The sequence below is a fragment of the Pollicipes pollicipes genome, unplaced genomic scaffold, assembly GCF_011947565.3.
Source record: "Pollicipes pollicipes isolate AB1234 unplaced genomic scaffold, Ppol_2.1 Scaffold_3087;HRSCAF=3621_pilon_pilon_pilon, whole genome shotgun sequence".
Lineage (NCBI taxonomy): Eukaryota > Metazoa > Arthropoda > Thecostraca > Pollicipedomorpha > Pollicipedidae > Pollicipes > Pollicipes pollicipes.
In genome coordinates, this window is record NW_023596225.1 from 44720736 (window position 1) to 44733722 (window position 12987).

The 12987-nt window shown below is 51.2% G+C and overlaps 1 protein-coding gene across 1 annotated transcript; it reads right to left on the bottom strand.

Moving 5' to 3' along the window:
* Positions 1 to 513: 513 nt before the first annotated feature.
* Positions 514 to 1412, bottom strand: LOC119090233 (cholinesterase-like). The gene has a single exon (XM_037213019.1). The coding sequence runs from the start codon at positions 1357 to 1359 to the stop codon at positions 529 to 531; it is 831 nt and encodes a 276-aa protein (XP_037068914.1). The 5' UTR covers positions 1360 to 1412; the 3' UTR covers positions 514 to 528.
* Positions 1413 to 12987: the final 11575 nt, after the last annotated feature.

Genomic DNA, 12987 nt, shown 5'->3' on the forward strand with positions numbered 1-12987 from the left:
ACGCGCTCCTCGAAGGCGCGGGTCCCGAGCGACGGCGCCGCGTTCAGACGCAGGTGGCGCTGGCTCTGCGCCGTGAAGATGGGCCAGGCGGGCGCGTCCAGCACGTCCGTGGCGGGGTAGCCGCGCCGGGCGAAGCTCGTCCACAGGCTGACCAGCAGCCGGATCATGGCGTACTCTGGCGAGCCGCGCCCCGGCAGCGGCTGCCGCTCGCCGTGGAACAGGTAGGCCAGATCGTCAGCGTGCGACACGAGAGGCGTTGGCGGCAGCGGGATGCCGAGCAGGTCAACGAACCGCAGCTGGCCGGCTCCCACGTGATCGAGAACATACTTGTAGACGGGCACGTACTGCGAGGCCAGAACGGCCTCGGCCGACAGGCCCAGGGTGAAGAAGCGGTCGCTGAAGTAATCCATGAGCCCGGTGTCGCCGCGGCCGTGGAAGTACTCCCGGATCTTATCAGCGACGTCACGCGGTTTGTCAGTCTTGTCTGATATGTCGCCGCCGCGGGGGAGAACCTCCGACGTCCAGGCCTCAGCGTCCCCCGCCTGAGCTCGCTTCAGCACGTCTGGTCGGAGAAATGATGCCGACAATCCCCACGCCTTCGTCCTGGTTGCAGCCTATCATCCAGGGCACGCGGCTGAACTGGCCACGCTGCAGCAGCACGTTCGGCTGGTCTGGCAGGAACGGTGACGTCGACTCGCGGTCGACACGCGGACGGAACAGGTTCCACCCACCCTCCACCAGTGCGCCGTAGGGACCCAGAGACTCCAGCACTCGCATGATGTCGGCCGCCGGTGCGTGACGCACGCACTCCACCACGGCCCAGCTGTCTTCGGACGGACAGCCGAGCTCAGCAGCGAAGTGAAGCGCCAGGGACCGCTGACGGTCGCCCAGCGCCCAGAAGGCCGAGGCGCTGCCCGACTGGCTGACTGGCCCCGGTGGAAGAGGCCGGCCTGACAGCGGGCTGATCACCTGCAGCGAGACGCTGGCGCCGCCGGCCGACTCGCCGAACACCGTCACCAGCTGCGGGTCGCCGCCGAAGCGGGCGATGTTGTTGCGCACCCACTGCAGCGCCAGCACCTGGTCCAGCAGGCCGATGTTGCCCGGCGCCGCCGCGTCGTCCGTGGTGAAGAAGCCGAACACACCGAGTCGGTAGTTCAAGGTGACGACCACGACGTCCTCGTCCATCAGGAAGTCGACGCCGTGGAGATCGGCGTCGCCAGAGCCGCTGATAAAGGCTCCTTCATGGATCCACACCATGACGGGCAGACCGGGCTCGCCGTCACTGACTGGCAGCCGGGGCGAGTACACGTTGACGAACAGGCAGTCCTCCTGGCCCTCCATGATGTTGTTATTCAGCATGTTGTACTGCAGGCAGGTGGAGCCGTGCCTGGCGGCGTCGCGCACCCCCGACCAGCCGGGGTGAGCGCGCGGCGGCCGGAGGCGCAGGTCGCCCACCGGCGGCCGCGCGTACGGGATACCCTTGAAGGCGGCGTACTGGCGTCCCTCGAACGAGCTCAGGGTGACTCCACGCAGCGCCCCGTCCCCGAGCCGCACCAGCGGCCGCTCGGCCAGCGCCACCACCAGCCACGTGAGCACAAGCAGCGCACGCATCGCCCGGGCAGAGTTCATCCCACGACTAAATGAAGGCCACATGTCAGTCGACTGGGCGGCGACGGCGCTGCACAGAGGCGGCGAAACGCACTCAAGGCCGTCGCCCAATGGAGAGGGTGACTTGCAGTTACGCTACGCCAGCATCTGCCACGGCGCGCTGAGCATTGAACTGAAGACAGGGGCAATGGATCAGGTGGCGGGGGTGGGGGCGGCTGCCTCCCCCCCCCCTCCCTCCACCTCGGGGCAACATTCGAAATTGACCCTACGGCGGTGCCTGGAAAAGGAAAAAAGAAACGAGGTAAGAATCACGTTTGCCCTATCCCACATGCCAAAGCTGTACGTCCACCAGGAAATGAACGTGAATGCATTATGCAACCCTAATTTGGGGAAGGGTAATGGGCGAATCCCATCCCAGCCCTTCGCTTTTTTCGCTGGTTTCTCCGAGATGGTTTCAACAGAGAAAGCATAGCGCGATTCTGTGCGCTTCCTTCAATGTATATAGGCGAGCTGTATTAAGGTATAATCTTAAGATGTATATATATACATATATATATATATATATATTATATATATAAGAATATATATATATATATAATCATTCATTGTACTCTCGGTACACTCAGGGAGGTTTTAAGGAGAATAAGCTGTAAGCGTCGGTGTGGCCATCGCATCCTTTGAAAGCGAGAACGTTTTCCACAATTCGTTGTAACGCGCGAAGTTCATATTAGATGAGCCATGGAGGTGAGTTCTAAATTACAGTCTACCGAAAAACAGCCACGGCAAGCCCCGACCAAGATGTCAACAGTTCATCTGGATAGGATTTAAGTATATTTGCGTAGAAAATAAGACGCTCTCGGAAGTGGCCCCATGCTACAAATCCTGCTAAACGTAAGTAGTATCAGCTGTCCAGAGAGTCAGACGGCGAAAGTTTGACCGCTCCCAGAAAAGTACTGTGTGAGGCAGCATAGGCCAACTGGCACAGCGTATGGAGGGTCCGCGACGCCGTGGAGTGACATCACGTGTATTGATTTTGACCTCGACTGCCGACGTCCGACCGGGGTCGCGGCCGAGATTCCTGTGGCATCATCGTGACTCGATGGCTGGCAGGCGTTTGTGACTCGGTCCTAGCGTCTCCTCTTCCGGCATCAGCGCTGTCCGCGTGTCCGCGTGGTCAGGAGTTGACCTTGGCGTGAATTGGTGGGTGGGCAGGGCAAATTGCACTTAGTGATGGACCATCAGGGGGTCATATGAGCAAAGACGGCCATGCCAGCCGACTGCCGAGTCACACTGCCGGTCGACGGTGCTTCAACAATGATGATGTCGCATCATAGTTGGCCACCGCGCTTCACAAATCGCGGCTGCGGCCGAACCCTCGGCATTGAGTGATGGACTCTCAGGTGGACAGCTGAATAAAATGGCGTCTTCACTGGAGAAATGTGCTCCACTGCCAGCTGATAGCCCTACATCACTACAGCAGCGCTGTGGAATGGATATCCTCTTCGCACATAACTGAAATCATTTTCCCAGGCCGCCGCAGGCTGTTGAAAGAAAGTGCCCGGCAAGTCAAGGACTGCCAACATTATTGCACGGCGAGCAGATAAATCGCCTATGTTCGTTGCCAATAGATGCGAGTGCTTACTAGAACGTGGCAACATCTAGCTGAGGAAACAAACTTTGAAAAACTTAACAAGGGCCCCACTAACAAACTCAGAATTGAGGTGAATAAAATCCTTCATGCTGCCGATGCTAAGAGTGGTATTACGCACCACAACAAAAAATGAGGTGGTTTGAATGAGGGATACGCTATGCCCTAGTTCTAGCTACTGTGGTCATTTTGCGCCCAAACTTGACAATTTGCTAAGCGCCTGAATCATTTATTGACTCCTAAGATGCCGGCAAGGCATAGCATCAAGTTAAGAGATGAGTTCACAGATGTCACTAAAAACACAACAAAAAGCATCTTTAGCTTTTGGAATGTGAGAAGTCCCTTCACAAATGTATATGGCAGGCAAACAGTTGATATAGTTCCAAACACGTCTGTAACCGCGAAGCACTGAAGTGTTTGAAACTGTCGCATCAATTGTAGAAGGCCTGCTCTGGCATGCACAATTGAGTTACCTTTTCGGCTACCGGATGGTTAGCTTTATCGACAGACAGAGAGCGTGACAAAGGGATCACCATAAGGTCCCTTATGTGCGAACTTTCACATGCATGAAGTAGACAACAAAGTACTTCACGACGATAAACCGCAACCAAAGATCTACTGCCGCTACAATGACGACATTTGTGTCGACACCAAAAAACAGGGCAGCACTTTTAACAATGACAGGATACCTTGCCAGCTAACTCAGTTGTGAGATTCACCCATGAGATTTGCAACAATCGTCAGATAGCATTTTTGAGCCGAAATCAACACTTAACCTGGCCGTTCGTGATCCCCGTGGACAGAAAATCAACAGACCTCGGTAAATGTATGAATACACGGAGTTTATGTCCAAGATCGCCTACGCGCGCCGTAATCGAGGCATGCACCAGACGTACAGCCCGCAACTGGTCAAGACAAGAGGCCCTGCACTTCGAACTGGAGCGTTCACGACAGCTTCTGTTGAGTAACGGGTACACCAACCGGGATGTGGAGAGTGAGACCCTTGACATCCTGTGCAACTTGGTTGAACTAGCTCACTACAGAGCGAAACAGACGCCAACAACGCCATCTACAAAAACCAAATATAAACTGCATATCACGTTGATGGACGGTTTTTTCACGAAGTCATGAAAACCAGCGTCATTAGCATCAACGACGCCGATCACATTGAACTGGTAAGGTACTGCAAGGACAAAAAAGTCTCCGAAGTACTCGTAAAATAGGCAAAATAATGACAAGCAGCTAAAGCATACCAATAGCCGTTTTACGAAGGATAGATGCGTTGGAAACCTTTAGTACATTTTAAAATGTTTCAAAATATTTAAGTATATACTAAGCATTCCTTGGCAGGATCTGTTACGGTTTTAATTAAGCCACTTATAGCATGTCCGGCATGGCAGCGGTGCTGATCGGTCGAGCACGCTGAATGATTTTCTGCGGCGTTATTGCTTTTATCGTTGTTGCGTGGGCAAAGCTCGGTTTGAGGAATATTAATCGTTTTGAGAGAACATTCAGCGCCGGCTATGTCAAGGTGAGAAAGCTCTGTAAGTGGTGCATATATATATATATATATATATATATATATATATATATATATATATATATATATATGAAAAGGAACACCGCCAGCATTCTGTTGGGAGACCAAAGCGCCTTGACAACTAATCACATTAATTCTAAACTTTACATCGGTAACCTCTCAACGGTGCTAAAAATGGCGTCTTAGGCGGGGTGCTGATCTGCCAACTCCAAAGCCCAGACGCAGGTTGTACGCTCCATAATATGAGCCGTAATGGCATGGCGACAACTTCCTATAATCCCCAGCGCCGGCTTGCATTATAAGAGACGCTATATACCAGAATAAACCATACAACTATAAACAAACAACTTTAATCATGTACAACCCTCGCCTTGTATTCAACGGCATGTTGTATTGAACAACATGATTGGGTAAGGGTCGATGTAACAAAACCCAGATCCCAAGGCGATGTCGGGTAGATGACAGCACGGTAGACCTGGCTAGCTGTGCTAAAGGTGGCGCTGAGGCTTCGATGAACACCGAAAGTGGGGTGCTCGAGCCGTGTACAGTAAACGGTGGCGGGGTCACTGGGTGACGTGAAAGAGATCACTCGCGTATTATTGCCATTTAGATAACGTCAAAACTTAGGCCAATGAAATAAGACATACTGAGAGAGAGATCACTCGTGTATTGCCATCATTAAGATAGCGTCAAAACTTGGGCCAATGAAATAAGACACACTTCATACACAATGCAACTGAGCTGCCGATAATGCACTAGGAAGACCGGCTTTCCAAGGACTTTTCGCTCCTTGGAAACGCACGCTTTCAGAGAGCGCACACTCCACTTAGTGAGCACAAAGCAGCCTAATACGCGGCAGTTGAATACGATAAACAATACCATCCTGAATATCACGTGAAAGTTTTAGCAGGCCGCGAGAAGAACTGGCGGATCTCAGGATGAAAAATGCTGCACAGCCGTAATCTTTCCCTAAAGCTGAACACACGGACGGGCGTGTTGGGTCTTTTGCCCTCTTAGGTTTGGCTTCCGCGTATCTTATACTGCTTTTGGGCAACTTCGTCTTGTTAGATATATTTAGAAAGAGTCCTCTAGTCGTGGTAAACACTGACACCCGCCGGCAAGTTTCTCTCCATGTGTTTTCTCGGTACGTGGCATCGAAACCTTTTTTTTAGCTGTTCGTGTTTCAGGCGGCTCTTAGCACAGAACCTCGTGTCGGGTCAGAGGTGCGAGTCTGAGTAAGTAGATTGCTCGTGATATTCGTGCAATGCTCCTGAAATGTGGCGTTCATGGTAAGCAACTGCCCGACTTTATAAAACCTGTATAAGTTGAAAGCAGTCACCTATGCTTGAAACCTGCCGCAATTTGCACTCTTTTGTCCCGAGCCAGGTGTTAACTAGCGGAAAAACGTGCCAATCTTCGCAGACTGGCGTAAAATATCTAGGACTTGGTATGCAAAAGCATGTAAGGCCATGCAGGATAGCGTATGATACACAAGTAGCATGTATCTAATGGTGTTGCCTTCAGGCACTCGATATGCCAGAATACTACGAAATTTTTTGCATTTCCTTTGTCCAGCACTCCCTTTTTTGCACTATGGAAGACGGGGAGGGGCTCAACTTAGCATCGAGGTACCTCAAATCAGCATTGGGGGAGGGGGGCTTGGGTTTCCCGTAAGATACGAAGTGAAGCCCCCTGCACAACACGTATTTAAGAACTTGGACTCAAAGAAGACGCGGCTTGATGAGGACCCCAAGACGCGGGTAATTCGGACTCGATGCGATACTTCAGGGAGCTTTGGAGCCGAACCGAGCTCTTTATCATCATTCAAGCTTCAGTCGTGGTTGTAGAGTGCACTTCAGGAATAGCAAAAATGTTCTGCAATATCAAGCTTGGTATGGACCGCATGTACGCGATCGCTGAGCTTAGGTTGTTTGGATTAGAGCTCTGTCGGCCAGCCGTAACATTCTCAAGGCAATGGCACGGAGGACAGTGGATAGCGGTGTTGTGAAACTACATACACGTGGGAGTCCATCCACCGAGACTTAGCCCGCGCAGGGACCCATCTTTTGGGCCTGTGATCGGCACTCGAATGGGTCCTGAACAGGGGGCATTTGGCCTACCCATGGCTGGTGCGTATGGCCGCCCCGGATAAAGGGCAGGATGTATGTGATAAGGGGTGTGATAAGGGATGTGACAGGGATCCATGATGGAGTCATAATTAGGATAATATGGCGGATAAATGCGCTTTATGGTGATGTCCAACGACGGTTTGGGTGGGATGGGTTCCACTGGTTAGTCTCGGTTACGTTTGGTCGAATTCGTTGTGCCCGGGGATGTGAAATGTGCCACTTTAAGGCCAGTGCAGCGCATGCTCAAAATCAAACAGGCATGCTGTTCTTGTCTTTTAAAACGTTAATTGGGGCGAGTAAGTTGGCAGGTATTGAGGCAAGTATTGATGATCAGCATTGTCGATAAAATCGCATATTTGTAAAATTCAATCTATCACGCGACTGTTCTAGCACGGATCTCATGCCTAGATGCACCAGTTTTGTCACGCAGATATTGCACAAACATACTGCATACAAATCGCAATAAAGACATACGTATATACCAAATACATACACTCATCCTTGACAGGCATCAGCGTTCATCAGCGACACGCAAAGACTCATGTGCCGCTGCTCTCCGCCCTAGTGAGGCCTTTCATTCATATTTTTATTTTATTTTATAAATTTGATCCAAACCTTTCGGATGGATGGATTTCTGGGATCAGTGTTCACGCTAAGCAGTGCTTGTTGAGTGAGCCCTGATCCCCACCATCCGATCGCGCAATTCCATGCGACGGCAGAATTTCGTGGCGAAAGTTTAACGTGCCGCAATGCTCGGCACGGTTCGTCCTGCCCTCTGACGCCATCTGACCTTTGGCGCGACAGCTGCCACCTGCCGCAGGCTATTCCTGTCAAGGGCAAATAGCGAGCGTCTTTAAGCGACTCGAACCCACCCTGCCCCGGGTGGGTGGATCGGAAGGCAGGCTCTCTAACCAACTGAGCGACCGAACGCGGACAGATGGAGGTTCCTTGCGCATGTGTTGATTTTTGAATAAGAGGGTCCCATTTGCGGATTTGTATCGCTTCTAGAGCGATCAGTTTTTGTTTCTACGTGGAGCACATGATGACTTCTGTGTTCCCGATCATTCGGCGTATCGAAACATCTAAAAACATCATCAAGGCTAAGTACGCTGTGATTTTACACAAATTAGGTGTTAATGATAATCTGCTTCCTACATAAAGTATATCCAAGCACGTAAGACCACTACATCGTCTAAAGCAAACATCCGATGTTTTAAATTGTGTGAGAGACGACGTAGCAGCATGACAGAGACGAAATGAGACGTTAGTTATAGATGGCGGTACGATAGCCCTATTGACCTGGCTCGCTGGAATAAAGGTGGCGCTGAGGCTTCGATACGTGCCGTCAGTGAGGTGCCCGAGCCGTGTGCCGTAAACGGGCGATTGGGTGACTGGATGATGTGAGGGAAGTCACTTGCGTTTTGCTAAAATTAAGGTACCATCTTTCATAAGAGCTTTGATTGTGAAGGGGTTCGCCAATGTGATGCTCACAAAGTAATTTACAAATAACTTTGGCGGAAGATAAACCAGCAATGGCATTGACTACGTCCAACAATGCCGGTCGAATAAATCAGTGCATTTGTGCTAAGGCGGAATATCTCATACTAAAAATAGAGCCTAGCAATGGGCCCGATCGATTTACTTTCCCTGTTGTTGTCTGAATAATGCCTCTCAACCCATGAGCGTTGTGCACCGTACCGACAAACCAGGAGCTCAAGCACAATACCGACAAATCAGGAGCTCAAACACAATACCGACAAACCAAGAGCTCAAGCACAATGCCGACAAACAAGGAGCTCAAGGCCTTTCATTCTTACATCAATCACTTGAAACGGTTTACAAAGACATTGCGAAGGCGTTGCGAAGGCATGCAAAAGCGCAAATATTTTGCATGGGTACTGGTCGCGATGTGCTGGATTGCACCTCATTTCACGGCCTTTTCACGGTCCAGCCCCTCTTGCGTTAAACTGTTGGGCCTCCTTCGAGACTGGCCTTAAAAAACGTGACGCTGGCCGCCTCCCAGCCGAGGTATGACACACCTATGGCTGAAACAGAACCAAAATATTGCGGGGATTTGTGGAGGCATCTGTGTGGAGTGCGTCGGGATATTTGGCTCACGTCTTGTATCTGTTCTGGTTGTCGAGGCCTGACAGACATTTCATCGTTATTGAAACAGAATTTCAACATGGGCAGATTCATGGGTTACGCTCGAGCTCAAGTACACGGCCTCAGGTACCTGTACACACATTTGCCCTTACCAATGTCTTTTCCCCTCTTTTGTTTAACGATGTTGTATCCAGTCGCCCTCATGCTGACTTATTAGAGTCAAGACCCGTTGTCCTGTTTGTAGTCTTTAACGGAAGGCAAATGTCATGTTTCCGATATTCATCAAAGTGTAGGACAATATGATGTTCAAAATTGCAATGTGGAAAGAAACCCACGACAGATGGACAACCCAACCGGAGCGAAGCATGGTTCCCGACAGGTTAACATACGGTGCTTAGGCAACAGATTGGGGCCACCCGAGTGAATGGGAAAACCACAGACCGATTGTGGAGGTTCCCTGAGTGATCGTAAATGCACAGCGGGTTAACATAGCAACACGGCAGCGCACCGCACCCCAAGCGACACCGCAGAAATCTTCCCAGCAAGTTGGGGGAGCCCGTGGGCGGCCGCTGAGGGAATAAAAGCGGTCCGGACAGGCTCATCCGGTCATGCGGTCCGGACATGTACATCGTCCGATGCCAGCTGACAACTCTCCCTCCGACTCTCTAGCTCTTCCTCAAGTGGGAGGGCAAAAAAGAGAAAACGCTTTGGTAGACCCTTCAGCGATCGACAGTGCCCACGAGGTGAACAGATCGGGCCCGGCAACAGCTTTTCACGCGCTCGGGGGGTCAAATTGACCCCCCGGAAGGTTTCCTGAAATAATTTCCGAACGACACTGCGTAGCCGCACCAAATTTTGCGTAGCTGTGGACAGTGGAATAACGGATCGTTTGGGATCCAAAATTTAGATGTACATCGTAATGCCACTAATTTAACGCGGGTCAAAATCAGGCCACGGTTTCAGCGAAGGCAATTTCTCGGGAATCGCTTAATCTGGCCCAACAACGGCGTGTTAGACGAGGGCCATTCATATCTGAGACACTTTCTTAGGCAGCACAACAATTGAATGAACAAATTACATTGTCCTAGGATCAGGTATGAAGGTCAGTCCAAGGTCAAATCAACCTTTTTTATTACTCTAAGACTTGTTGTATGATTTAGTCTGTGGTGTTCATTTCACATTTATTGATAAAAGGAACCTCATTATACACCTTCCATGGACTTCTTAAAGGTCTGAATGGAGCACTGACCTAAAATGGACCAGGTCAACGTTTTTGTTTTTGGAAAGATAATGCCCAGCGTAATTTTTGTCGCTTATGGAAGTACAAAATTAAAAGCAGTCTTGTATGATTTTGGTCACCATGACCTGAAAAGGTCAAGCAAGGTCATTGACTTTAATCGAGCATAAGACCTGCTGTTAAGAACAGTTATCTAGGTTCCGGGGGCCCTGTGGAGACCAAACTGGAATTTAACCTTGTAGGACCTTATTTGACCCGAAGGTCATAACTTAGGAACCTCAAGTTGACTTAATTGAGATCACGTACAGGCCAACAAACTTTGTGAATTTGGTGTCTCTAGCTCTCTTAGTTCCGAGATCTCAGAGGGGTCAAATTGACCCCCCCCCCCCCCCCACCCACCTGAGCGAAGGGTATCCAACCGGCCACCCGGGCGCGGGTTAAGTCCCGTAGACAACGCAAATGGCCCGAAAATGTCTCCAACCACGACTCCCAATTAGCCATGAGTTCTTCGTTCTTCGCATGGACCTATTATCTTCATTGTGGCCGTTCTTGATGGTCTGGATTTTCCTGGTGCGAAGATGTCCGATTTTCGGGGCTTATCTTAAAAACATGCACCCGTTTGTCCGGATATGGACGCGCTCAGAACCCAAGGGGGGAGGGGGGAAGACATGGCTCAGTGCTCCTCGTCCCCAAGGATACGCCATTGAATACCGCAGGCAACAGAACAAAGATTACATTGATCAGAGTAGGTAGCTATTCACCGGACAAGGTGATGTGCAGTGTCGACAAATACTCCCAAGCATTGAGCACTTTGATGTCAAATTTAAACACGTAATTAAAAAAGTGCACATAATTATCAGCGAATAAATTACCTTGGTTTCTTAACCCGATACTCATTTGCAAAATTACTTGAGAATGGAACCTTTAACCCAATTCACGAAGCCCGGACCCCGATTGGTCATGGAAACATAAATTTTGTTCGCAACTACGCTTCATCTGTGAAAAGCTGGGCATTCAAAGATGCGGTATGAGTACGCAAGTTTAACACGGATTAAACTCTTTCAAACTCAAATAGCCTAACTCCGATTAACGCCCACCAAACAATCGTGAAGGCGCGCACACTTCCGAACCACTGAAGCAGCGCTGGCGGTGGCTGCGCCCCGCGCAGATGATATACCCTCAGTCTCGACGCCATCTGACACCCGTCCCGCCTGTTGAGGCCCGCGCTTCGACGCCGGGCCGTCTCCAGCGCCGCACGCGCGGCCGGAGGCGCCGTTCAGTTCATCAGCCACCAGCGGAGGGTCACGCCGGTGGCGCCGCGGCAGCCGGCGCCTGCGACCCGTTGCGTCAGCCGCCGTAATTGCAGTGGGGGTCAGCGGCGCGCCCGCCCGCGGCCCATTGGCTGCGATCGGCCGCCGGCGACCAGCCTTGGCTCGGCGCGAGACGACGGCGGCGCTCCGGCCGGACAGCGCGAAGACCACGCACGCGCCGGCCCCGGCCCCGGCCCGTGGCCTCAGCAGCGCCGGCGGGGTCGCCCCGTGACCCGGCCGACACTGAGGGGTCGCGGTCACGTGACCTGGCGACAATGCGGGCGTCGCGTCGTCGTCACGCTCAGCTGCGTGACGAGGATGGGAGGGGTGAGGGCCACCGCAGGCGACGCAGCCTGCTGCCAGCTAGCGTCTCTCGCTCGCGCGTCCAAGGTCGGCTCGTAAGCATGCGGGGGAACGTTAAACGAAGATTTGTCTTCGGTGGTCCATCAACTTGAAATCCAGTTAGAGAATCCTCGGCTGAGCTTGAGTTTTTGGTACGAAACTAAATTTGTAGATTGTTGCTGGTTGAAAAATTATATGATACACACTAATAGTAAACGCTTAACGTCACAGGGATGCTGGTTTCTAATAATCGGCGAAGGGCTTGAACGCAAGGAATACGATCCAGACTTCTTGAAGATTAGAAGGTGGTCCTGCTTTCACCTGCCTCGAGTTCGAAGGATAGGCCGACAGAGGATTCAAGTAGATTGCTGGGCACACATATTTGACATAACCTAACTGTGCCTTATCTTCTTCACCATTCGCTCACTTCAGCTACTTCCCGAAGCCCCCGGATATGACCTTGCTCTGAGGGGTGAAACTTGCGGTCTGGGGTGTCCAAGGCCGCGACGTTCCGCGAAGACCTCGTGAGGTACCTTTGAGATGCGTGTAACTTATCGATCAAGGTTTTTAAATCTCGAAATCAGGTGGTAAAAGTCTGATGAGAAATCTCAGTTTGCCCGGCCATCTGGTGCCAAAGCTTCTCCAAAACTTGACCTAATGTACTGCCGGCTTCTCTGTAGCTCCATAAGTTATGCTTTGTTGATGCCAGTGAGATTTGCAGCGACATAATCTGCAAGAGTCGAAAGAAGGATCCAACTAACACCTGCGCAAAACACGGGAACTTATACAGATTAGTGTACTAAACAGAATATGCGGGGTATATGTGTTATCACGTTGGTTCTCATATAAACATGCATGGCACGCAATCATTCAATCACAGCGCATGTGGAGTTCATATGCATAATTGTCACTTTTTGGGCACTGAGCGCCCCCTGGCCCGTATTAAGTGCGCGGAGTTTCTGTACCCCACGAGGTCTTTGCCTAGGTAGATTCGACCCGACGACGGCCATCTGAGGATACACCTGAAGTGATGTAAGATGCAAATGTTCGCGGTGCTGTGCTTCAGC

Excerpts from the sequence above, each read along its gene's own strand:
- LOC119090233 (XM_037213019.1), bottom strand. The coding sequence starts at position 1,359 with ATGCTGAATAACAACATCATGGAGGGCCAGGAGGACTGCCTGTTCGTC.